Source organism: Ambystoma mexicanum, chromosome 3q (genome assembly GCF_040938575.1).
Source record: "Ambystoma mexicanum isolate Mex_15411 chromosome 3q, UKY_AmexF1_1, whole genome shotgun sequence".
Lineage (NCBI taxonomy): Eukaryota > Metazoa > Chordata > Amphibia > Caudata > Ambystomatidae > Ambystoma > Ambystoma mexicanum.
This window is the reverse complement of record NC_090926.1, coordinates 1014966081-1014993463: the sequence shown is the minus strand read 5'-3', so window position 1 is coordinate 1014993463 and position 27383 is coordinate 1014966081. Positions and strand designations below refer to the sequence as shown.

At 45.2% G+C, this 27383-nt stretch overlaps 1 protein-coding gene across 1 annotated transcript in view; it reads left to right on the top strand.

Annotated features, from left to right (window-relative positions):
- Positions 1 to 27383, top strand: part of ENDOV (endonuclease V) — a 188979-nt gene that overhangs the window by 97471 nt on the left and 64125 nt on the right. The window contains exons 3-5 of the mRNA XM_069655187.1: positions 3662 to 3796; positions 4329 to 4368; positions 4654 to 4766. Coding sequence (XP_069511288.1) covers positions 3662 to 3796; positions 4329 to 4368; positions 4654 to 4766 — 288 coding nt within the window. The remainder of the gene's footprint in view (positions 1 to 3661; positions 3797 to 4328; positions 4369 to 4653; positions 4767 to 27383) is intronic.

Genomic DNA, 27383 nt, shown 5'->3' with positions numbered 1-27383 from the left:
AAGAAATTGGTCCTGATTAAGATGACCACAAAAATATGTCATTGAAACCAGTCGATCAGAACTTTCGCAAATATCTCGAAGTTATCTGAGATACAGGCTTGAAAATAACAATCAAAAATGACCAATGCCTAGATGACTGGACATTGGTTATGGTTTTATTTTGTTCCTTGTTTTATATTTGTTTCCCAATAATGTAATCAATAGTTATTGTGTGAGAAACATCTTCATAAAGTAAAGAAAGCATTTAACATATTAAGCACAAAATACCAATTGATGAGAGAGTGCGTTCACTTTCTTTTATTTTAAGCAAATAAAACTTCTATGATTCGGTAGAGCACACTTCGCAGAGTGTAAATAAAACACGGTGGTGCACCACTCACTGAATACTCCCACGTGAGCTGTTTTACCATCAGTGCAGTCATGGGACTGGATCCCAGATTGTGTTTCTTAGTGAGAATGAGCTTGTCATTGTAGCAATAGGGTGAGCTTCCCTTCTTTTCTATCCTGTTAGATTGTCGGCACAGCACCCCAACCTAGGGTAAGTACACCTTATAGGGATAGGCTGTTCTTCTGGCTACGGTGAGTATTAGGGAACACAATGATAGTTTTGTAAAACAACTTAAACTGTAATGACCTGTACCTGTCCTTGTTTTGTGTGATACCCCAGGCTTTGTCTGTAGCGGCTCCTAAATTATGGAATTCCCTTCCAGCATTTCTGAGGGCCATCTCAGATTGTAACCTTTTTAAATCAAAATTTTAAAAGGTACCTTTTCTGTTGATTCCCTGCTTTTTCCATCTTTCCTTTACGGGCCTTCTGCATCCTTTTTTAGCGCCATGATGCCACTGGTGATAGCTGCGCTTTCAGATTCTCTATTGATAGATAGATAGGCAGGTAGGTACATAGATAGATAGGTAGATAGCGATCTTGGCTATTTTGTGTCTAAAATAGTGGCAATGTGTCGATGCAGTGACTATTTGGGATGATACAAACATGAGTGATCTGTCCAAATGCCTATCTCAAGTACAATTGCCAGCTGCTGCGGAGGTAGGGGCGATACAAAGGATACTAATTACTGCAGACATGAAAGAGGGCTTTTAAAGTCGATAAACCCGTATCCATTGATATATTCAATGATTTTCTACAATGATAAATGAATTCATTTATTTTTGAATAACCATTTAAGCAGATTTCCATATAGCTTACAAAAAAGTTAGTTGTGTAACCTGATGAGTCCCTTTCTCTCTCCGGTATTAATCATGACTAATCATGACTAATGTTGTGCTGGACCAAGAAGTCTGTAGGAATCAATCCTGTGTCCGGAAGACAATGAAGTCAATCAGTTATCTTATACAAGCCCTGGGAAAGCAAGCTAATTGTAAACCTGGGTAAGGGGAAGAAAATAATCCATCTTGCAATAATTATACCAGGTTAAAAGGAGGGCTACCTTTTAGATTATTTTAGCAACAGTGGTGACAAAATGCACCCTAATCCCTTCAGCAAGCATTGTCTAGTGAATGTTTTGTGCGCATTTGTAACTTTGTACTCGCCTTACTTGTATGCATTACCTATTGTTTACAGCACTATTTTGTCACTTCCGGTTGTGCTGCATGACTTTTTTTTTTATTGGCTGAGAAGTCACCTTCCTTTCAGTAAAACTCATTGTTCACTTTCCATTCGGGTAGCAAGAAATTAATGGAGTGGTGTTTTTAACAATGGTCCATAACGCTGCTCTCAGTGAGCATGCCAGTGGCAGCATGGGAACATGAAATTAAGGGCCTTTGGCATCGGGTATCTAATGGCACTGCCATATTTGAATGTATGGCAATGTTTTTCCCATTCTTTTTTTTGCCCTAATACCAATTGTTGTAGTCACTTATTAAAGTATGCTTTATCTATAATGGGCTTCTGCTCTTCCCAAATACCCAACCCAAACGTGTTCTATAGCTTAAAAATATAGCTTTCTATATTTATAAAAAATTATCCAAGTTAATCACCAAGGTGAAAACGTTTACATCAGGAGATTGCCCTTCAAACTGTTATTAAGTCATCATTCGTGAGCATTTGATACACATCCATTTCTGCTCAAGGCATTCCAGTGTTCTTGTCACACTCTTTGTGCCCATCTGCTTGTGGGCTGTTCAAGGAGCCACCATGCAAAGTCATGCTCTGTAAAGGTGGTGTTGATGATAAGGAGATACCAGATGAGATGCAGCTCCTTAATTCTAGTATGTACCGGGTAACTAGTCTTGCCAACATAGATTCTAGTGCGGGCATCTGTAAACTGCTTATTTAGTTTTATAGTTGGTAAACACTTTTAAAGGGCATCATTTGTCTCCATGCAGTTGGTCAGTTGATCAAAGCCACGTGACCGTGCCTCTCCCCACCTATAAATTACTGGTAATCGCTTAGTGCTCTTTTTTTTGTCTGCCCACCTTACCCACCATTTGGTCAGCAGTGCAAGTGGATCAAGATCACAGGACCCCTCTGCACCACCCAACTGCCAATCACTGCTATTCTTTTGGCACTCTTTTTGTCTGCCTATCACTCCCCAATCCCCCCCCCACACTCCACAACACCTTCTTAACTCTTGGATCCCACAGCGTATGAAGCAAAGGGCAGATGTAAATGCCTATTTCGACCTGAAAATAGGAACCCAGGTAGGCCAGTAGAATGTGCATCACACCCCACTCCGCTCTCACATCACCCACTGGCTATCCCTTCAAGTGCACACTATGTGCAAGGCAGCCGGCATCATCTGCAATGCAGTCACAACCAAAACGCCACACTAACGGGTAAAGAAACTCACCATCTCTGGGAGCGGACTCACCCTCACCACCAGAAGCCACAAACCCGCTAGACTGGACACAAAAAACCTCAAGACGGTCAAAGCAGCCCTTTTCCTGATATACGCCTTGTCCCTTTAACAGTTCTCCAGCGGAGATGAGACCGGCCCCTCCATCCTACACTTCAGGAAGACACTGAAGACCCAACCCTTCAAAGAAGAAAGTTGTTTTTTGCTGATTGCTCCTAAGAAACTCTGTAGAGCTCCCCGTTTCACCTTTCTATTCCCGCTGACCTTGCTACCCCCACATCCTACATGTAACCCCCCTGGCTGTGTCCCCTATGTACAGCGAGCGCTCTGTTCCTTCCCAGCTAGGTTTGATCTTTATAAATCCCACACTTGCGTGCATTCATACACATCCAAACTTGTATTAAAGTTGCAAAGTCCACGCGGATGATGCCCTTTCACTGGTGCTAAACCCCAACGACTGGTAATGTTGTTAAGAGGTTGTTTGGTGTTTCTCTTTCTCACGGGAACCAACCGAGATTTTAAACTACAGGAAGTCAGGGATTAGTTAAAGGGTCATTACAGTGATTGTGTTTATGGGAGAGGGCGAAGGCCAAGTAAAAGTGGGTCGTTTGGTAAAAGGACTAGATACCAAAACTATTTAAAACTCATTGAACAATCGTATCTTGATTCACTGTTGGATGTCGCTTCTGGGGTAGGTGGTACCGTAGTTTCTATGGCCGAGTCCGGTTGAATGTGCTTGATGCCCCCTGGTGGTCTGTTTTAAGATTGCTGGAGATGTTTCAAAAGCTGCAAATGTTATCCATCAGTAAGAACATTCCCAAGCGTGTATTTGGTACTCTCTGGTGCAGGTGCTCTACGAGGAATGCCAGATGGTGTGTCTCACTGCACCCTATGTGGCTGGCTTCCTGGGCTTTCGAGAAGTGCCCTCACTGGTGGATGCAATTGAAAGGCTCCAGCTAGAAGATTCGAGTCTGATGCCACAGGTAAAGCGGTCCGATAGCTCCCTGTATTGGGGAGGACATGGTCTCACTGCACTAGGTTGGGAATGTCCTCTGTTAATTATGGCCTTAGTTATGGCCCTGTGGCTTGTTAGAGTAGCCTATGGACCAGCGTAGCAGTGACATCTCGTGTCCGGTTACTGTAAGGTATGGCTGGTGCAGGTGGGAACTGCTGCCTCACTGACGCCATCTGGGCAGTCACCATATGTTGCCGACTAGAGTTCTGCAGCGGAGAGTGGTATGCACTCTGCTTTGCAGCCGTCGAGCACAGTCTGTTCAGCTCCTGAAACATCTGGGAGGCAAATGTGGAATGATGTGGCCAGAAAACAGCAGAGTGTCTCCTTGTGAGACCTGTGAAGAGGCCCATGGGTGGTGAGGAGATCTAGAGGAGATGCATTGTAGATCACTCATTGATGGAGAGGCCAAGTTAAGTTGGAGATTGTTAGGGCCACCCGAGCCTAGGGTTGCAATGGTACTTGTCTGATATTCTTTCTTACCGTCTGTGTGTCTCTTCCAGATTCTCCTCGTGGATGGCAATGGGATCCTTCATCATAGAGGTAAGTGTCTTGCAAGAACCACCAGGGTCCTGTTCCCTGACAGACCTCAATAAGACTGGTTGTCTCTGTTACTCGAGCAAGCACTCACAAGGTCACATGTAGCAACATTTCTACCTATCCGTGCAAGCACCCACGCCTAACACAATGGCCCCTAGTTCTTGCAGTCCCATCCAATGAATACTTGCACTACACAGCATGTACAGCAGTGTAAGGAACCCGCTGTGTTTTGCTGAGCTTCAGATTGTGTTTGCCATGACTATACAATGCTCTCTGGTTGTCTGTCAGGTTTCGGCTTTGCATGTCACCTCGGGGTCCTCACCGGTTTGCCCTGCATTGGCGTTGCAAAGAACCTGCTGCAAGTGGATGGATTGGAGAATAATGACCGGCACAAGGAGCAAGTGAGTGAGCACCTCTGCTTGTATAGGCCACGCATGCCTCTGGTAGCTTCTAAAGGGACTCTTGTAAGGACAGTGCTAGAAGTCGAAGAGAAGGAAATATCCCCTTACAATTGACAAAACATCGTTTGCAGCGTGAGTCCGCCATCTAGTGGCTTGATTTAAAATTGCATTTTTTTTGGTTAAACTTTTTTTGTGTCCTCCTTTCTCGGGTGTTTTGAATAAACCGATTTCCCGCACACCCGAGCTGCCATTATTCTTTGACTGTTTTCAGGGTAAGCAGAACATGGAGGCTGCAAATCCCATAATCCAGGTTAAACGTGGAAAGTATTAGTGACTGTGAATGTTTCTACCATAGTTGCAGCATTGACAAAACAACAGTTGGCGGTGTAAGAATCATTCACTGGCCACCGTGTGGGAATCTTAATGTGGTGGAGAGCATGAGAAGCTGGCACGCATGAGAATTGTGATGAGTTGGCAGATGTGGGCAGTCTGAGGAGCCAGCACTAGTTGCCAATGTGCGAAGCTGGTGTCAGGAAGCCAAGTTGACTTCACAGTAGGAGCAACTCGTAGGTCACATTCACACATGTTTATTTATGATTGTATTTCCTCAAAAGCCTCACTGGGTCTCTGTTTAGTGTCACTCAGTCTTTAGATAGAACCTCTCCTGAGACTGGCTATGTCTGGATTGCTGGTGGGTCCTTCCCCGCAGCAGCGGGCGAGATACCATTGCGGGTTGCACTTCCACGTTGTAGCGAGACCTACAGCGTCTCCCAGAGGCGAGGTGGGCTTGAAGGGTCCCTAGGTGCTCCACATCACTTCCCCTCCTCGGGGTCCTAATCCTCTTGTTACCCAACCTGTCTTTCCTTCCTCCTCGCTGATTCACCCCTCGCTTGCATTGTATTGTAACTGTAATTTAATAAGTAGGGGAATCAATCGGTGTGCTGAAAACCATGGGAACCGCTAAAAAAATGAAACTGTAGCTAACTTGCAGTCTCGTGCAGAAAGAAAAGCAGAGAGTGGGTGCAAGGACCGAAAAAGATCGGCCCGCTCCGAGCTCTCTGGAAGCGTGGAATTTTCAGCAACATTCTGGGCTCTGAACAAAGACATCTGGCAGGCTGATAGCGCCTGGCGGGCTGATAGCGCCTGGCAGGCTGATAGCGCCTGGCGGGCTGATAGCGCCTGGCGGGCTGATAGCGCCTGGCAGGCTGATAGCACCTGGCGGGCTGATAGCGCCTGGCAGGCTGATAGCACCTGGCGGGCTGATAGCGCCTGGCAAGCAGATAGCACCTGGCGGGCTGATATCGCTCTCGTTAAGCTTGTCGATAAGCAGTCCTCATGTTGTGGGCTGCCCGATGGATAATACATGGAATCTTAAACTCAATTCGAGCCTTAACAGGCAGTCAGTGAAGCTGCCTCAGCATGAGTGCCAAGAAAGTAAGTCTGGGTGCACTGTGGAATTTTGGAGGACTTGCAAGCGTTTGTATTTGTATTTGTATTTGTTTTATTTATAACGCGCAAACCATCAGGCCTGGAGGAATCAGGGCGCAATTTGTACAAAGTTACAGAAATGCATATACACAGACATAAAAATTACATTACATTAACAGACATATTAACAGGGTTTCTATCTACATATATTACAGTGGTTTCAGTGCCGCTAAGGCTTAGCAGTGGATATACCCATAGGGTGTACCGTAAAAAATAGTAGCGGAGGTCATCGGGTCAGGGTGTGTAAGACCATGGCACTGCGCATGTCTTAAAGCTGGTTGAAAAGCCAGGATTTGGTTTTTGTCTTGAATGTGTTGAATGAGTCTTCAGATCTGATTGTTGCGGGGAGGGAGTTCCATAGCTTAGAGGCTAGGACAGGGAAGCTCGAGCCCCCCGCTTTTTGCAGTTTAAATCTAGGGATCGAAAGACAGTGGGACTGGGCAGTTCTGAGTGGTTGGGAGGTCGAGTGGCGCGACAGCCGACTGCAAAGGTAGATAGGGGCCTTGTTAGCAAAGCATTTGTGTGTAAGGGCGAGTGATTTTAGTGAAATTCTCTGCTTGACAGGTAACCATTTTAGGTTGGTTCTAGGTTCTGAAATGTGGTGGTTGCGGGAAATGTTTAGGGCAGCACGAATGGCATTGGTCTGGGTTGTTTGGAGTTTATTCAAGTTCTCTTGGCTGGTGCCTAAGTAAAGCGCACTACAATAATCAATTTTAGCCATGATGAGGGTTCTAGCTAGTGTGACACTGTTAGGGGCGGTAAGAAACGGTCTGCAAGCTGCAATGAGTTTGCATGTGTATGCAGAAGCAGATCTGACAGCATTTATTTGTCGGGATAATGATAGAGTGGCGTCAAGGTAAAAACCTAACGTTTTAGTATCATTTGAGACTCGTATGGTGTAACCGTCTATGGTAAATGACTGATAGGACGGCTCTAGTTTGCTCAGGCGTTGAGAGGTGCCCAGGATCAGGAGCTCCGTCTTATCGTCATTTAGGCATAACTGGTGTTGTGCCATCCAAGCTTGGATGACCAGGTAGATGTCGTTGAGGGCCTTGGTGTCAGCTAGATAATCACCTGTGATGGGAATGAGTATCTGTGTGTCGTCCGCATAGTTAGTGTAGGAGACACCGAGATAGTCAAGCACATCAAAGAGTGGTTTCGTGAAAATGTCATAGAGTGTAGGTGACACACAAGAACCCTGAGGTACGCTGCAGTGAATTGGGGAAGGGTCCGCAGCTGCGGATGGGGCAAAGACCCTCATGGATCTATTGCTTAAAAAGGATTTGATCCAGGCCGCAGCAGAGGATGAGAAGTTGGAAGCAGAGTGGAGGTGCCTGCATAGGATCTGGTGGTTGACCAAATCAAATGCGGCTGAAAGGTCGAGAAGTAGTAGCATAGCTAGTTTACCCTGATCCTTCAAAACCTCACTTTGGGTTTTTAGGTCTATTAACGCAGTTTCCGTCCCGTGTCTGGGGCGGAATCCGGATTGTCATAGACCTAGAAAGTTGTTAGATTCCAAGTAATCTTGGATCTGAAGGTATGCTGCGCGGTCTAAAATCTTAAGCAAAAATGGAACTGTGGTGATAGGTCGGAAGTTAGTAGGTATGCTTGGGTCTAGGGATGGTTTTTTGAGCAGTGGGATCACCCAAGCGTCCTTAAGGTTGTTCGGGACAATACCTGTTTTAAAGGAGGAGTTTATGAAGGCCGTAATGAATGGGGCCAGATCATGTGCAGAGTCCTTAATGATGGGAGCTGGGCAAGGGTCACCTTGGCAGTTGGAAGGTTTAATTCTCAGGATGATATTTTCTTCCTCGGTAACGGTGAGCGGTGAGAAGGCAAATGGTTTGGTGTTAGCAGTGTCTAGAGGGAGGGCCCTAGCAGGGGAATGTGAGCGGTTGTCGAGCTTCAGGCTGTCCTGCTTGTCTTTAATTTTATATTGTAGCGTAGAGATTTTATTTAGTAAGGCTGCTTGAATGTTAGCCCACCATTTACTATCTTTCGTGCAGGTGTCTGGGGGGGGAGACTGGAGTTTCTAGCTCTTTTAGGATTCTGAAGAGTTCCTCTGTATTCGAATCAGCTTGCAGAATGTGGTTGTTAAGAGATTCTTTTTTTGCAGTGATGATAGCATCTTTGTAAGTGAGAGAGGCAAGAAGGAAACCATCTTTGTGCTCATCAGAGGGGTGGCTTTTCCAGCGATTTTCAGCACAGCATTTAGCTTTGCGGAGCATTCTTAACTGTGGGGTGAACCATGAATTAAGATGTGCTTGTGGTTTGGCCTTCCTGAGTTTGATAGGTGCTATAGAATCTATGGCCGTAAGCATAATTTGGTTATAGATGTCTGCTAGGGAGGTGGGATCAGAGCAGGTGTTGGTGGCCGCATTAAGGGAAGGGAGTTTCTCCTTAGTTATGTCCTTTTTGCTTCTAGTCGGGAGTGCTGAGGCTATCGGTGTTGGAGTTCGCGGGGTTGCTTCAATATTAAAAGTTATGATGTGATGGTCAGACCATAAGCAAGGGGTATTGTCGAGAACCTTGATATTGCAGTTAGAACCGGCTAGCCAGTCAAGGGTTCTGCCTTTGGTATGGGTAGGTTCATGAATGTACAAGGTGAGGCCGATGTCAGTTAGTACATTCTCCAGATCTATTGCCACAGGATCTTTTGGGTCAACAAGACCTAAGTTAAGGTCGCCTAGGATGATTGTTTGTGAATTATTTTTAGTTTTGTCAAGGAGGAGAGTGGACATTTCACCGTTGATTCTTGAGTGCTGTTTGACACAGACAGATCCCATTACAATAGTCAATCGATCCCATGATCGACGAGGTGACCACCGTAACTCAACAGTCCACGCGAAGGAAAGGAAAAATTAGTCTGAGTACTTTTAGTTTTGCAAAGCTAGTATTGCAGTGATCTGTGCCTCTGTCGAACCAGACGGTAGAAACTTCTCATACAAGCTCTTAACTGAGGTGCTAGGGGCTGTAGCGGGGCCCAGGGAGTCTGGCCAGTTCTCGGCGCTCCAACTGGCTTTAGTTGTGTATGAGAGCCCATTACCAGGACTTCAGTTTTCATCCCATTCAACTTTAAACAGTTGTTTGACATCCAGCTGCTTATTGCTGATCAACTGTCTCTAAGTGTATGTGATGGCTCCGCTATGGGTGAATTAATGCGAAACACTAGCTGCGTATCATCGGTGTATGTAAAGAAGTGGGCCCCATACTCAGAGATTAGGTCGGCCAGAGGACGCAGATAGAGATTAAAAAGAAGAGGCGATAGGGCGGAACCCTGTGGTTCACCACGGGAGAGTGCTGAAGGTGCAGAGCAGCAGGAGCAGAAAGAAATTGTTTGCAAGCAATCTGTAAGAAAAGACGTGAACCATGCCAGTGGAATACCAGAGAGCCCTGCCTGCTCAGGGCACCATATGAGAATGTCGTGATCAACTGTATCGAAGGCCGCAGAGAAGTCGAGAAGGATCAGCAACCCGACCGTGCTGCTGTCCTGAAGCATCGCCAGATCATCAAGGAGCGAGATCAGGACAGGCTGTGCCCATCGAAGGTCTAAAGCCTGATGGGTATGGGTGTAGACAGTTAAACGGAAGAAATTTGGCGTTACAATCGCTTCCGTGAATTTCCTGAGAAGTGCAAGTAGAGATATAGGCCGGTAGTTTGTCACCGGTGATGAATAGAGATTGGGCCCCTTGTGCCTCAGGGGCTAACAGTGGAGATAGGCTGCACTCCAAGCTGGCTCTAGGCTGTTCTCCTTGACGTTTGGTCACATACTTGTTCTTTCTCCCGCTGAATACAGACAAATCCGGTTTGTGTTGTGCTCTGACTGTCGGTGACTCTACTTCCTCAAGGTACTGCCCATCATTTTCATTCCCTCCAGTTGTTGTATCTATCTTGTCTCCCTTGCATGCACCTCCACCCAGCTCCTTTGCTGCCCCTACTCCCCCTTGGCCTTGTTTGTCGTAGTTGCAGATTGCGGCCTTCAAAAAGCTGGTCCACCATCTTGGCGTGGTTCAGCCGTGCTTGTGCTGTGACGCGCAGGCGCCAGACCCCACTGCCAGAGCCAGCACCTCTCTGCTTCCCGCAGCATTGGGAAGTGTTGTGTGTGTGCTCTCAAGCTTAATAGCGGTTTCTCTCTTTTAGGTAGCAGCGGTCGTCCATTTTGTGTATTCTACATCTATACATTTTAAGCATGGGTCTGACATGCGGGCCCTGCTGTATACAGCCCACGGACACCTTTGTAATTATTTGGGAAGGTGCTTTCATAATAACTGTGTAGTGTCGACAATGTAATGATCCCCCACCATCCCGTCCCCGTGCTGTGGGGGACTAGGGCACCCTCCCCCAAACCACCTCCTCATCCCATATCAGGACGTGGGGCCCAGGTCACACCAACGTCACCAGCCGAGGGTGCTGGGCTAATTGGTGGGCACTTTGGGAAATATAAATGGGATGTGGGAAGTGGACTGGACTGTCATTGGTGGGCAGTGAGCTGTCAACCTTGCCCCCCTGTACAGAGCATCGGGCCCCACTGCTTGTAGTCCATTACATTACAAGGACACCACAAAATTAAAAACACCTCATCTTCTGAAACGTCTATAGCAACTAGCTATACAAAAGAAAACTCGCTCATGGAATTGCCTGGAATCGAGGCTCTGTATAAGAGTCTAATCATTGTTTTTGCAGACCTCAGATAATCAAACGAGACCTACGTGCATTCGGCAAGCGAAAATAAATCCTTTGCCGCCCCCTCCTTTTTCTAATTTTGTCTCTAATTAATGACAATGGATTTCTTATTTCCAATTCTGTCCCACCAGGCAAACAGCAGCCGAGTGTAATTTATGCCTTAGTTTGATTGCCTTGTTTCATATTGATTATTTGCCCCCCCACTCTCGCCGTCTAAGGGCTTTTCTGTATGGCTTATTCCGTTTTCTCTCTGCTCCACAGCGCTGCTGGTCCTGTAATCTTAGGACAATTACACTAAAATGAAATCCTTACATCAATGTATTAAAACCAGTAAACTAGCCAAGTATGTTAAGAATAAATATTCAAGCTCCATGTGGCACTCGATGGTCATAGGTTTGAAACTCAGTTCAGTGTGTGTTCTATCGAAAATATAGATGGCCATTATTATTGTAAACTATTTCACTTAATGGCTCTCTGTGGGACTATTTTGGGGTCTCCAAAAATATGTATTTATTTCTGACGGCCAAACTACTGAGAACTGGCAAAATTCTGGAGCCATGCCAGGTGCGAGTATCTTATGCAGTCCTGTCTTTTTCTTTGCATGTTGTTTATTTTCCTATCATGAAGGCAGGTCTCCAAGTACTGTGACTTAATGAGCTGCTGGCACCTGCATGGGAAACTGCATCCGCCACATGAGGCTGAACGTCCCAACCTAATCCTCTGGCAGGAGACCCCAGTGAATTTGACCATTTCCGTACCTTGCTTACTCAACTTTCGTCTGAGGCCTCATTAGAGGTGTAACTACTCTTTGCGCCCCCCTGAGAGACTGTAAGCAGGGTTATACTGCACAAGGTTCCTATTTTCTCTGTGAGAGTCTCCTAGCATGCTGGTTGTTTGGTCTTCCCTTGTATAATTCTTTTTGGATCCTGGTGGTATCCCTACCGGGAGCTCATATCTTAAATTAGAACCAAGTCTATTGGCCTGACGTTCTTCCTATTTAAGTGTTTCATGTTTTAGGCTAGGGACTCGGACTGGGGGCCCATGGACCACCACCCGTTCTGTGATGTAGGCCCCAAAGGAGGTATTTATTTTATTTCAATTTTATTGTTTAAAGTGCGGACCTAGTTCGAGAGCAGCGGGACGCTGTAGAGAGTGTGGGCCGCCAGCATTTGAGCTGACATCTTTTAACAGTAGCGCAGTACTGTGTGTTGAGGTCTGTGCATTGTTATGTGCATGCACTGGCATGAGTCCTTGGTCCAGTGTTAAAAAAGCCATGTTTTGAGAGAGGCATAATTTAAGAGTTGTGAGGGCATTCCGAGCAGACACCGGGATCCGAACCGACACCCAGAGGGTGGGTGCATAACAAGAGGAGGATTGTTTTACAAGTCCTCTCTTTGCGAACAAGTTGTGATTCAACCGGGTTGGTCGATTTGCTGTGTGAGGAGTGTGTCCCCCTAGATATGTGGAGCATAACCATCAGGTCCGGGGTGTGCTACTCGTGACTGTTCTTGAACAGTATCCTGGCCTCAGAGGAAGCCAATGTAGTTTGCGTAGGACAGGGGTGATTCGGTCAAATATGTGTATCCATAAACGCTTTCGTCATACTTGCTCTTTTCCATCCCTGTAAAGCTCTTGGCCTCTGTGAAAATGGAGTAAATTCGTCTGCACTAAGCGCTCTGTCTTTAGGACGCTCAAGGCTTCCTTCGGGTTTTAGCTTGCCTTTCCAAGTGTCTTCCTCTCCTACCCACAGCGTTTCCTTTACGGGGCTCACTTTCCTGCATGGGCAACTAGGTATTCCCCCTTCGTCATCGTCATTTTCCCCTTGGCCTTCATTGGACCCCATGGTTCCGATGCTGTCATCGCTGTCCTTTTCCCCTTCATGTTCAAAATTAAGTCTCCTTAATATGTGCATCCCCTGTCGTTTCCCCGTTATTCGGCCCACTGAGTCGATATCCTCCCTCAATGGAGATCCTGCTATACTCCTGCTTGTCTTTGGGGCAGAGGCACTATTCCCTCCTGCTCCTATACAGTATTCATATTCTTCTTTGTATCCTCTCTTCCTTATCGTCATCTTGACCTGTTGGTTCTGTCATGATGTCTCCTGCCTCTGTGCGATGTCTTTCCCTACTTCTGTCTCTTTCCCGTTGCTCTCTCCTATCCCTTTCTTCTTCCTCTCTGCGTTGACGCTCTTTAATAAGTCTTTTAATTTCTAACTTCCCCTTCTCGCTCTTCACCTTCAGTTGCCTTTCTATTTCTTCCTCTGCTTTTCTCATCGCTCTTTCTTCTATCTCCTCCCATATTTTCCTTCCCCTTTCCTCCCTTTCTGTTTTCTCCTTCTCCCTTTTGGGCCTCTACTTTTCCCTCTCTTTCCTCCCTCTCTTTTCTCTCCACTTCCATTATCTCTGCCCATTCTGTCCCGTTTTGTTTCTGAACTTCCTCCCCCATACTTCCATGCTCGGCTACATTCATTCCTTCCAATTTGAGCAGTATATGTCCCCCTACCTACTCGTCAGGTGGCACTGTCACTTTGTTATCCCCACTAAGTCTCAATATCCCTTTGTCGTCCCCTCAGTTTCGCTTTTCATTTGTGACATTTATTCTTCCACTCACTTGCTTCGCGCCAAGTGTGTCCCTGATACAATGCACGGGTGGTGCATAAACAAGATTAGTTTATCCTGCCGCTGCTTTTAATTCCTTCAAGGCGTAGAATCCTTTGCTTTGTGTTGTGAGGTCTGCAGTTTTAGGAGGGGGAGGAAGAGCCGGGGGTGGTTCGCCCCCCACATCATGCTGGTTCAGCATCCACTCCTTCTTTGATGGGTCCTCTTTGCCATCCTGAAAAAATGTTCTATAGCTCCAGTATGGCTAATCTGTTAAGTGGCCATGTGTTACAGCACATATTTGGAAAGACTGCCCTCCTGGGCCATGGCTTTGCCCTTTTTCGCTATATCTATATGTATATTTCACAATTATCGTAACAATTCTCAAAACATTCCTCCAGCCTCTCTGCCTCACCACCAGCAACAAGAGCGTGCTGCGTGCATCACCCCATACTATATTATCCGCCCTTAAGGCCAAGTCACATTTCTTTCACGTGCTCTTCGAGCCCAACCCAAATGGCATAACGGTTTCTGACAATTTAAGCATCACTTCATTGCGTTAAAAACCATGGTCTTCCATTTCTAAATGCTTCCCGTTTCTCTCTTCTTTCTGTTTTCTCTTAGCACCATGTCTGTGCCCCACTACAGACCTTTGCTCTCATATTAACGCACCATGTACTATTCACCAACCTTATACGAGACGTCACAAGCCAAAGGCAAGATTCCCAATACTTCAAATACACTTCCAATTATTACAACATCCCAAGACACAACAACACAAATGACATAACACAAGACTGTCTTCCTACCTCTCAAATCACATGGAATACCAAAATCATGTGGTCCTTGTTCTATACCGCCGCATATAGGAATACATCTCCATGAGATAAACTAAGAAACCACTTTCCACGACCTAAGCGAGCTACGCTAACGCCTAGACACAGAGATCCATGCATAAATCATCCGTAAACCGTGCTGAATGCCTATAGTACATGAATCCTTTTTATTTTCATCCGCAAACTAAGCTAGCCCCTAGAGAACAGGTATACTGTTTTTTGTCTTTTTGTCTTTTTCATCCGTAAGCTAACCTAGTGCCTAGAAAACGGGTGTACTTTTTTTTCATTTTTTTTCCATCTGTAACCTCGGCTAATGCATCTGGAAACAGGGATCCTTCACAATGACATACAACAAACCACAAACAACAACTTCCCCTCCCAAATATTGGTAATATGACTGAGTCTATACTTAGACTCCATAGATCTGCTGAAGCTCTCGGGCACCGCCTCTCCCACAATCTGCCACTCTGCCGTCTGGTCCGCCATTTCTAAAAGGCGGCTCCTGACAACCTCTCACTGTCAATGCATGGTTTTTACTCCGGTCCTCGTGGGTCTCAACGCATCCCTTCGGGCTTGCGGTGGGAAAAATATAGCTTTATTACTGAGGGTTCCTAGCAACCATCCTCTCGCTACCAATTGTAATAGTGGAAAGGGAACTCTTATCAGTCTCCCCGTTTAAATACAAGAGGAACCAGGCCCTGGAAATCCCCTGCCACAAGAACGGAAGACCCAGACATAGGACAAAGTTCCCTGTCTTTATTAACAAATCAATGACGGGGATTACAGCATGAACAACATTCTCCAAGCACTCTAAATCTCCAGGTGCCTTTCGTTCCATTTTGTTAAGGTCTGACATCACAAAAATGAGGCGCACTCACAGCAAGTGTGAGGCCAAGTGTGCTGCGGTTTTTGCGGTGGAGGACTTTGTTTTTTTTGCCTGCTTCGCCACTCAATCTGCTTCAGACACTCTACTGTTCTCTCTGGAGCTATAAATCTAACCCCCCTCCCACCCTACGCACTAATGCGCGTACGTCACAGCAAGTGTAAGGACAAGTGTGCTGCGCTTTTGAGGAGGTGGAATTTTTGTTTTGTTTTGCATGCTTTGCCACTGAATCTGCTTCAGACACGCCTTCTGTCCTGTGTGGAGCTATAAATAAAGCTGCTTGCGGACATGCGCTCACAGCAAAAGTGAGGACAAGTGTGCTGCGGTTTTGTGGTTCAGCAAGTGGCGTGTGGTGTTTCACAGGTAAGACACTCGCCTTGACCTAATGAACGTGAATGAGACATAATAACAACCCCACAAATGAAAGACTAATCTGGCTGCGTGCATGCTTCCTTGCTTGAAACTGGACTTTTCCAACTTTTACAGCCACATCCGAGTAATAGGTGAAGCTTGTGTTTCCTCTTTTTTTGTCAGGGGTGACTGTGGGATTACCTTTGAACCCCTGAACAAAGCACATAAGTTTTAATAACCAGAATATTTCAAACACTGATTTTAGACGGAAGGAAAAGTGAAGGCAGTATAACTTTGTGCTTGCAAATGTGCAATCTACAGAGCAACAAACATCTGCCGGAAGGCGGCTCCCAAGTAACACGGAACACCATTTTTCATTGACCAGTGAAAGGGTCCCAAGCCTGTCTGACGGAACAAGCATCCATGGAGGCTCCTGTGGAGAGGAACGCTGATTTAAATGAATCACTTACAGCCCTGCAAGAACCGCTAGAATTGATAACATCGCGTTACTCTAATCCTAACAGCGGGGTTGATCTGGTGATCCTAGAGTCTGCGGCCCACCTGCTTCTGGGATGAACATCGGATAAACACAGCGACACCTGGCGGGTGGATCGACACCCGCGAGCAGAGCATGTCGGATGCACCAGCACCATTATAAACAGTGCCGGTGCATCCGGCCTCCCCGTTCCCATTGAGCCCTTTAGGGCTCAATGGAAATGGGGCTCAAATGGGAATGGAATGGAATGGGAATGGAATAGAAGAAGAATAGAAAAAGTATACTTTCCGGCGCACGGTAATGGCGATTACCGTGTACGCCGGGGTTGTAATGCCCATTCCCAGATACTGGAAAAATGTGCAAGTTCAGAATCACCCTATTGGTTTTACCTTGTAATGATGCCCATTGTCTCTGCCAACATCCTGCAGTCCAATGAAATAGAAAATAACACTGAGCATGCTACAGGAACATCTGGCAAAACAGAGTAGATCGACCTTGAACTTCCAAAAGCAACCTTGGACTCGCTGGAGACTATGAATCAGAAAGTGACATCTTTGCTATCTATACTCCAACTTAGTCAGTATCTTGCAGAAAGACATTGCAGGATAATTGCAACAAAAGTCCAAAAAGAGGGAAACAGACAAAGTACGACCCAACGGAACCTCAAACATAGGTCAGAGGAGGGTCCTCAGAAAAGCACATCTAAAAATTCTGATCCAGATACAGCTCTGCAGGAGCTGGCGCATGAATTTTCCCAAAATGAAGAGCTTGAAAAGGGAGCTCTCGTCATGCCCTCTGTAGTGGATTCCAAAGATGAGCTAGATAGACATAATGAAACCGGATGTAAAAGAAAGCTAAACAAAAATAAAAAGAAGCATGTGAGAAACAGCAAAAACTCCAGGACCAGGAAATATATGCGATTTCTAGATCTCTCGATGGCCTCAAATGGGGCATAGGATAGAATGGAAAATAACGAAATAGTAACGAATCAATGTACTGTGGAGATCGGCACCAGCACGTCTTGCCCTCTGACGCTAGACACAGATAAACCATTGAGTGCAAAAGAAAATAAGAATCTAAACGTAGATAAATGCTGCAAGACAAAGAACGCAGAACAGCAAACAGATAATGAATCACAAATGGCACTCTCTCAGGTGAACATTGCAAGGGTAAGTGCCGAAACTCAGGTGGGACCACCATCTGAGAATGTGAAGACACAACAACAGGAGATAAACACAGTGGCCAGATGGGACAAGATTTTTCAAATGGAGAAAAACAAAAGCATGTCACTTAGAGTAAATGCTCCGCAAGAAATAATAATGACTAATACTCCACAAGCATCTCAAGTCTCTGAGTAACTGGCTAATTCACCTAAGAGTTCGTTGACATCGCAACCAGGAGATCCCTCTGGAAATGATCAGGTTCCCACAAGTGCTATAGATTCTGAATCAGTGACCTGAAAATACCATGAGAGGTCTCAGTGAAGAAGACTTTTCTAATTACTTTTGGTTGGAACAGCAGACTTGGGAATTAAATAATGTACTCTGAATAGAAATGCAATCCTGAAGTTGCTAAAGGTATACTAGAGTTATACTTACTAACTTCCCACAATTTGGATTTCATTCACTTTCCATATGAACGCTGCACAAACATAGTGAAAACAGGCCTACAATTGCGCTTGGGGATGAATGCCTTCCTAGTGGCCCAAAATAACCTCCTAGCTAAAGGCTTATAATGCGTGTGTGAAAATGAGCTAAAAAACATGGCGCCGGTGCTCAGCCATTTTGGACATTCACTTCCAAAACCACAATGAAAGTCTACATTTTTTTAGCTCAGTTAGAAGGCAGACATGAATTCTGAAAGATTTGCGAGGGTATACTATGAACTCATGAACTCACTATGAAGGATAGTTGGTATATCCGCTCAAGGACAAGCCAAGAAGGGAGTTGGAGATGTGCAGGTACAATGATAAGGAGTGCTGGGAACGTGCGTGCGGGAGACAAAGTGGGTTTTTCCACTGGTGACTGGATTTCTCCACACTTTGCCTTCCATGCTTGCTGTCTGTCTTTTGGCCGGGGACGGTTGGAAACCTAAGAGGGGCTGGGATTTTTTCCCCCATAGGAAGAGAGGTATCCTGATGGTAGAATAGAGTTGGAACTCCGGGTGATGAAGTTTCGCTGAGTGAGACCTGGGATACAGGTTTTGGAGAGGCAGGTCCGGCCGAGGTGTCTGCAACATGTCCCCATGAAAAAGGTAAAGGAGTGTTCGGCCTTAGGTAGATGAGGGTGGATTGTGTTGCATGTCTTCAGAAGGGTGCATCAACAGAATGTACAATTACAGGCGAGTATCTTGAGATTTGAAAAGGAGCTGGCTGCTGAGAAACAGATTGCTTTAATGCAGCAGCTCCGACTGAAGTTATATCATGACAAGGCGGATGAATATCAGGCAGTAGCCGAGTGAGCTGCTGTAAGAGTCGCCCGATACAAATATCGAAAGAGAAGAGGGACGGTGAACACCCGCAAGGTGGCAACGATGATTGCCTCTGCAAGGGTCGATTGGGACCCCGACCAATGGGATGGAGATGTGTTTCATAGTGCCATTTCAGAGAGTTGATCGGAGAGGGAAGTGCCATCCAAAACAGAACCTGGACGGAAACCAGTCATGTGTAGGAGAGCAGGGCCAAATCTGAATAATCCCGGAGGTGGGTTGGAGAATTTGACAACTTTAGAGGATTAGTCTCAGCATGAGGTTGGGGAAGAGGGCTGGTGAGTCTCTGTTAACCTGGATGGTCAGATTATTTGACAGAGTTGCAGTGGGTCTCCTTTTGGGCAAGACCGCTGCAAGGTTTTTACCATTGCCAAAGGAAATAGATATTCAGGCGGTATTGCAGGAGGACGACGGGAGAGATCCGCAGCTCTCGTTATAAATGTTAGCTCGTCAAGGATGTAACCACAAGTATCCGATTACATCGGACTGGCCGAGAGAGGAGAAGAAGTGGTACACATTGAGAGAAGCCATTCAGAGGCTTTGAGAGCATGCCATGAAAGAAGACATCCATGTTGAGGATCCCAAACATATGGGAGTAATAGCGTTATCAGCTTTAGCCCACAATTCGAACTGCTACACCGGCATATAACAAACTCAGCAGTTCATATGGTTGTTTGGTTTCTGGAGAAATGTGTTAATCTGGTATGTGGTCTTAGGGTCCTTACACGTGACAGAAAAGCAAAACAAGGCTACAAGGTGTTTACTAAAAAACTGACGTATAGACTAATTGAAAATGCTCTAAGTGGGGATACTCTGAGGAAGGAAAGCAATATGGCCATATCCGCAGACAATGATTTGGAAGGTTGGAAGTTGGAGCAAACACAATTCCCAAAAACTACTTCCAGAGATCTTGATTGTAATCTTTCAGAAGTTAGAGGCCAAAAATGTATCACTTTAGCAAATGATAATATAAATGTTCTCAACTTTAACACCAGAGGATACAAGAGTCTTACAAACGACACCACCAAAATAATTGACTAGTCTAAAGTGTTAATACTATGGCATTTTAGCAGACAAATTATATTTTCCTTTAGGAGGGGTGCTGACATGTTTGGTGATGATAACTTAGTAGTATAATCCTGCGCGCTGGGATCTGCGAGAGTTTCTGCGACATATTTCCGAAGTGCTTGTGGAGGGTTTAGCTAACGAAGAAGTAGCACACATACTAATGGCCGGAGACCTAAATTTAGAACCTCTTGCCCACATTAAGGACTGAAAATAAAAACTCACTTGCATTTGAGAAAGGAAAAAAGTGGCTACAATTTGTGGTTGAATGGCACCTTCTTATTTGCAATGGGAGCGTGGAGGGTGATTTAGCACCGGCAGCTACTTGGTAGAATGGGAAACTATGCTCTTCCCTCAACCACATAATCATTTCTAGAGACATTTTCGAGAAATGCAGAAAAATGGTTGTAATAACAACAAATAACCATAGTATGGTAACTTTAGGACTAATATTCCCTGTTGAAGTGGCCAAGTCTGGTTACTCTGGCAGTCTAGAGGTAAATCAGAGTGGTAACAGACTGGTTAGATTTAAAGGGAATGGTTGAAAATTGAACAGCAGACTAAAAGTAAAGGTCGGGGACCCTAACCTAGGAACAGTTAGTTCGAGACTTGCAATCCCGACTGCTTTACATCATTCATATGGCAACTAGATAAACTCCAGATGGGGATGGTCAAATGATAAAAGAAATCATAAATATGATTTTGACCAAGAAACTTGGGCCCACAAAAGTGTCCTTAGGAAAAACTTGAGACTATTAAAACATCTTATATACCGAGCTGTGGAATAATTAGGGAGAAAAAACGGCTGATGCAGGAAGTAAAAAATTGGAATAGATCCAATAAATATCTAAAGTTACAAAGGCAGGGAGCATCCATGCTGAATACTCTTATAACCGAGATCTCTAGAAATGTCTGGGCATTAGTAAATAAGAGGAAACATTTTCAGTTACAGGCTCAAAGTAACAATGTCTCAGATGAGGACTGGCTGGAGCATTTTGTGTCCCTGTTCTTTAAGTCTGGGAAAGAATATACTGTACATTTACAAGAGACTCCATGGTCATTTAAGATACCAAGGGAAACAGTGAAGTTCTTGATAAAAAAAAAAGTCCTCTTCACCAAGAGCTCTGGGTCCTAATGGCCTGACAAACCATATTTTGAAATTGGATGTGGTTACTTGGTCTGGCATCTTGCACGCACTATTTGTAAATATCATTGCTCTAAGAAAGTTACCTGAAATTTGGAATACCGCAATCTTTGTTCCAATACACAAGAAGGGCAATCGGACTGATCCTATCCGCTATTGTCCGATTGCCCTTCTAGACGCAGATAGCAAGATCTTTGTGAGGGGAGTGTTGTTGGAATTTTAGAGCTGGGCAGAGAATAATGGTATTTGCATATTTGGTATTGGATAGATGCCAGATAGGATTCAAGAAGGGCATGTCCACTCGCCTTAATGGTTTAATTGTCAACATGCTTTGGGACAGTGCATGGGAAGTTGGAAAGAGCCCTCTGTATAGGGCCATGGCAGACCTTTTTAAGGCATTCAACATTATCGCTCATGGCCTCCTGGCAGCAATTATCTATCTGCATGAGAACATTCCTATCCAGATTAAGGTGGATGCTGAGGGGCATCTATCTACCATGATAAGCACAGAAAGGGGTGCAAGGCAGGGTTGCATCTTGTCACCCTGCCTTTTTAATCTTTACCTGGCGGACCTGGATAGGTTCCTGCGGGAGCATGCTCTAGCGAGCCCTAAAACTGGTGGCAAAAAGATTACCTGTTTGGCATATGCTGATGACATTATTTTGCTATACTTTACCCCTCGAGGAATACAGCAATTGTTGTTGGCCATATGCTTAATTGCAGAGGGTAATGAACTCCTCATTATTAATCCTGAAAAAAAATAGATTATGAGGTTTTCGACCCCAACAAGAAAAAAGGTTGATCTCAGATAGTCTGTGCAAATGCAGAGAATAACAATGAGTGGGGATTGTACCTTTCGTATATTGGCTGATCCGAATAAGAAATGGGTGGAGGAAGGATTAGAGGCAGATCAAACTCTATCACAAATGAACTCGATCAAGAATGTGTACAGTAAGCATTCCATTTTGCCACCATTAGGTATTACAAAGGTATAGTGATACTGACTTTGTTATACGAAATGGACATTGAGTCGCAGGCCTCGGGATTGAACTGGGAGCGGCTTGAGTGTAGATTATGGAAGAAGTTGTTGACCCTGCCACGTCACTCCCAATGGCTGCTGCTTATGAGTTGGGCTTGAATTCATTAGGGGCCCATATGCATTGACGATGAATTCAGCTTTATTGATGCATTAAGTGCCACAACGTTTGAAGAGGTGTCTCTGGACGAGTTCAACCATTCAAATACTTATCTGAGGAAACTGTCAAAGATCATTAATGACATCCTAGCAGGGACCTCCAGAACACAAAAGACCTAATGGAGGATCCGGTTAAGACAAAGAATGGTTTAATGGAGTTTGACTGGGTCAAGACCATAGACAAAGTCAGTGGATTAAAGCTCCATAGGAGTGATTGGGCTGCATTACAAGTTTGGCGGTAGCCTTGCTGGTAAAACCGTCAGGCTGCCGCAGAACTTGCAATTTTTTCTGGCGGACCCAGTAATCGCCCATTTCTGGGCGCCGGAAAATATTCTTCCCCATTCCGATTTGAGCCGCATAGGGCTCAATGGGAATGGGGAAGCCGGATGTTCCGGCACCATTTGTGAATAGTGCCGATGCATCAGACATGCTATGCATGCGAGTACCGGTCTGCCCGGAAGGACAGACGTGATGGGCCCAAAGGCACCCGCGAGCAGAACTTCTAGTTTGCCAGTCCGGTAACTACGGTACTGCAAAGCTTACCGGTACCATAGTTTGCCAGTCTGGTAATTACGGTACCGGCAAGCTTACCTGTACCGTAGTTACCGGAACCGGCAAAGTTGTAATGAGACCCATTCTTTCTTAGACAAACCTAAAGGAGTTGTACTGCATTTTTGGTCAAGTTCCCTGATGCGCGTGGTAGAGACACAATAATAAGATTTTTTTAAATGTACTACTGACGAGAGAAATTACAACCAGTGGACTTGAGTCGAAAGATTTGAACAACACTTGTCCAACTTGTGGGTGCACTTTGAAAAAGACCTTATGCCACCTTTTTTGTGAAATGTCTGGGGTAAGAGACTTGATGATCTCCTCTTTTGCCCGCTTTGTACATTGTGCAAAACGAGTTAGACACAGAGACATTTTGGTAGAGACTCTCCTCGAGTAATGAGACTTTTTTATTGATTGAACTTTTAAGAGTACTGAAAATCCTTGAGCTCGCTACCTAATGGTTGTAGAGTCAAGCTTAAATGCCCGAGCATTGGTGAGCTGAAAAAATGTGTAGCAAATCATGTTTTATTCCCATTTATGATAACATTTACTTTTTATTTTGTAAAATGATTATTTGATGAATGATATGTGAAAAGTCAATTTCGGCTGTAACACATTAAAAAAAAAATTGAGGCGACGTCCCAAAAACCTGACAGGGGAAGGGATTGGTTAGTGGGGTAAAGTACATATGCATTCTATAATTGGTTACTGCTCTCATTGGATAAGCCATCTGGTGGCTCCTCCTGAGACCACCTCTATGTGTTACGAATACAAAGTTGCAGGTTAGCTCAAGATGGTTGACCTGTGAAACATAGTATAGGTTTAGCGTAGAAGGTGATTAGGCAGAAAGAGTCTTCTCAGCCTTGGAGCTTTGGACAGTTACCAGGCCAAGTGCAACTATTTAAGGTGGTGGGAATGACCCCGAAGGTGCTGCATATTCCCAACAAGTTACCAACTCCAATTTCCTAGGCCTTGAGACAGAACATCCGGCTTTGACCCTGTGTCACGTTTGTATCCTGGTTCTTGTTCGATGAGAACAGACCTCTCAGTCTGGGCCGATTGAAAATGCTCTGTCTGACAAGTTCAGATCACATGTGTAGGGACCACAAAATGAACTTCTCTTGCTTGCAATTATGGAGGTTTTCGGTGTGTGTTCCCTGCAGATGTCCTATCTCTTCTGTTAACTTGCAACCTTTCTCACTCAGTGTCCTTGGTGAGGATGTGCAGTATCCGCGCTGGAAACCTGGTCTGCATGCTTCAGCAGAATCTGCCTTTCTCTGTATTCTTGAGCTTGTCCTGCTTTTCTCATTCACTCCAGTGTCCCTAAGGCTTCCAACTTGATTTGCATGGCCGCCCATGCTAGTGCCATTAAGCACCAGCAAGCAGTTCATATGTATTCTTTTGCATCTTCTAATTTCCATGTAGCAAAAGGGTATACATATGTCAGTCCTTGAACTATGTGAGTCATAAGCATATATATCAGCAATAAAGCTAAATGTCTGTGTAACTTCGTGCATGGATGTCTATTTGCTTCATGTCTAATGTATCTCCGTCATGGTGTCAGTTGTGATGTCATCTGCGTTCTTTGAGGTTGCAGTCAGTCAACTTGCTCAGTTGATGACAGCTGTGTTTCTTCAATACCGTCGTCCGGGTATGGTCTGAATGGTTGTCTGTGTGTGTAGCGCTTCTCGCACCTGTGATACAACAGTGGTGGGGATGAAGGGCCTAGAAGGGGATGTACATCTCTCGTTTCTCTGTCTCCAGGCTGAGAGTGAGATGGGATGGGTATAACGAGGGACATGTTTGAGTCCCCCTCCTCAAAGGTATACAGTTCAACACTTTAAAGGCAGAATATGCACAAGGTTGGAGAGGCTGAATTTGGAGATGGAAATATGGCCAGTGGTAAGGGGGTTGAAGACAAGCAGGTTTCTATGAAATTACATTCATAATAAGGGTTATTCTACCGTCGATGGCACAAGCCTTAATTTTAGTCATCATACTATAGAGTATACTGGACTTTCCTAAAGCAATGCCTTAACAATTTTGGGTTCCCAAACTCCTTTGTGGAGTTTATAAACACAATATATGCCAATGCGAGGTACAAGAATGGCTGTTTTCTGCAGACTTACATTTACAGTGTGGTATGAGGGAGAGCTGTCCTCACTCACTACTGCTCTATGATCTAGACCTAACTCTGGCTCAGGTTCTCAAAACAAAAGGCAGTTCAAAAAGTGGATCGAAGCGTGCCTAGCCCTCCATGTTTAAGTCACTTGTTTCAGCGTTCCAAAAAGTTCTTTAACAGTACAACCAAAATGTTCACGTAGGTCTCCCTCCATGGGGCTCAGACCTCTCAAAGCTTTAACAGTTCACATAGGTCTCCCAAAGGTGGGCTTGGACCTCTCAATCAACAAGTACCCGATTCAACACAGATCTCCCTCAGCCAGGCTTGGACCTCGCAATCACAGCACTTGCAGAGGTTCCCTACCGCAAGCTTAATTCACCTTCGTTAGGGGTTCCCTTCCCCAAACTTATCAGACTTCTGGTCTCCCTCCGTCAGGCTCAGACGTTTTACTGATGTCGAAGATTTTCGAATGTGCAAGTCTTTTACCATAGACCTCCACAGGACCATATCTACTTTCTCTTCAGATTACACTCTTATGTTATTTGCCGCAGTGTCTGCAGTGAACTTGGTAGTTCATTACCATAAGTACCAAAGTTAAAAGAAATCTTTCTCTTTAAGCATTCACCTTTTCACTTCCCCTCTCATCAGGGTTAATCTTGACCATTACGCATTTCAGAGTTCGTTCACTTTGCCACTTTATAACAAAACATTTCACATTTTGCTGAGACTTTTGAGTGGGTTACTTCCTTTTGCCGGACCACTCCACTACTCTGTATAACTGGCTTCACAGTTATCAGCCACTTAAATGTTCATCACCGGTTAGCTTTCTTTTGCGTCTCATCACCATGTGCGCAACATTCACTTGTGAGATTCACTATTGCGGCTTCAATCTTTCCTTGACTCAAACCAGCCTTTCTTGTCTTTCGCTAACTCATTGGTTGTGCGCATTCCTTTCTTGTCTTTGCGGCTTTCATTCACAATTCAAGGTTAATACCACAGGCTTGACCTCGCCTCCTCAACTTTTACCCATTCGCCCGGGAGGGTGGCTGGCGTCCTTGAAACACAATGCAGGTTTCTTCTTGGCTGCGACTTGGCTTTCTCTGCATCTCCTTCACGGCTTCCCAGAGGCAACAACCTCCTGCAGGGAATACCGTGTCTCATCATTGGTTGCCGAAGACCCCTCACCCAGGTGATCCTCCCGCACTGATTCACCCCCACGGTCTGGATCCAAGGGTGATGGCCGTGCCCTGGCCACCTGAGAGAGAGCTCCCCAGGGACTAGAAAGTGAGACACCCTCTGGTTTCTCACACTTGTCAGTTCCACTACTGGAAGGAAAAGGCGGCCTCAGACTATGGTATAGATGTACCACTCACCCCACTTATTTCTCATCCTGAGTGGATACCATAAACGGCTCCCCACTGTAACCTACAGGTTTTGTGCATTAGGAGCACTTGTGCTGCGGAGTCTGCACTCAAAATTCCTCTATTGCAGCCATGGTGGACTAAACGCGGAAAATGTTTCAATGGGTCTCATTCTTACAGATGTACTCGGACCAAATAATTGCAACACAGAAAAGAGATGGCCGGAGGGTTCTGAATGTATGAAAAAACCACTGGCAAACCTCTGGGAAACCCTTGTGAACATTGTTTTCAGTCTGACATTCAGTACAGAAGGGGGAAAAGACCAAAGGCAAATCGTGCTTGGTCCCATACCAAATTGGGATGTCCAACCCAAACTGCTAGGCTGCATCCCTTCCGCACAAGACCTCAAGCAAGCCCACACTTTGACCCCATTAGGCTTTGCCAGTGAGGTGTAGCGTGGGTCTCTAGACATGGCAAGCTGCTTCACACATCGAACTCTGTGTCCTGGTGTGATGCACCTACATTTTAAACATCTGACTCTAGACACCACATGTACTGCAGGAGAAATGGATCCGATATGGTGTCCAGATGTTTTATCACATCGGTCACTGGAGCTGCAGCATGTACCACTGACATAGTGATATGTGTATTTGTAAAGCAATCAAACCCATAGCATGAAAACACGACAGAATGATACAAAACTAATCTTAGCAGGCCAGATGTTACTGGAAAAGATATATTTTAGAGCTTTATGGACATTTTGCTTGGTCAGGTTCTGGCCTCGGAGAAAGCGGCAGATTACTCCAGAGGAATAACTGCTGGATCCGTAGTCTGCATGCGCACCAACCAATCTCCAGACGCTTAAATGGCATTAATACCTGAACTCACCAATTCAGTTTAAGAACCCAAGCCCTACTCTGTGAAGGCATAAAAGGTGAAAGGGGCTCTCAACTAGTGTTGAGTCTAGAGGGTGAAGAGGAGTTTGGAGTGTGGTTGTGTGGCAAAGAGGGCAGGAGATAAGAAAGGGTAGTTAAGAGGGGGGGAGGAGAAATAAGAGCAGAGATGGGAGAACGAAAAGTACAGGTAGCAATAAGGCCAGAAGTGGAGGAGAAACTACCAGAGTGGGAGAAGTAGGAGACCAACAGAGAGAGGGAGTGGAGCAGAGGACGGATGGAAAGTAAAATAAAGAACTGAGGAGGTAGAAAGGTGGATAGTTAGGGAACAGGATTTGGGTTGATTTTTCATACTCCATTTGCTCGGAGTAAACTGACCGCAATGTAATTGCTGTAACTAACATTTTGATTGTAAAAAGTAAAGCAATCAAGAAACTCAAACGTCCCTTACACCGCCCCACCAC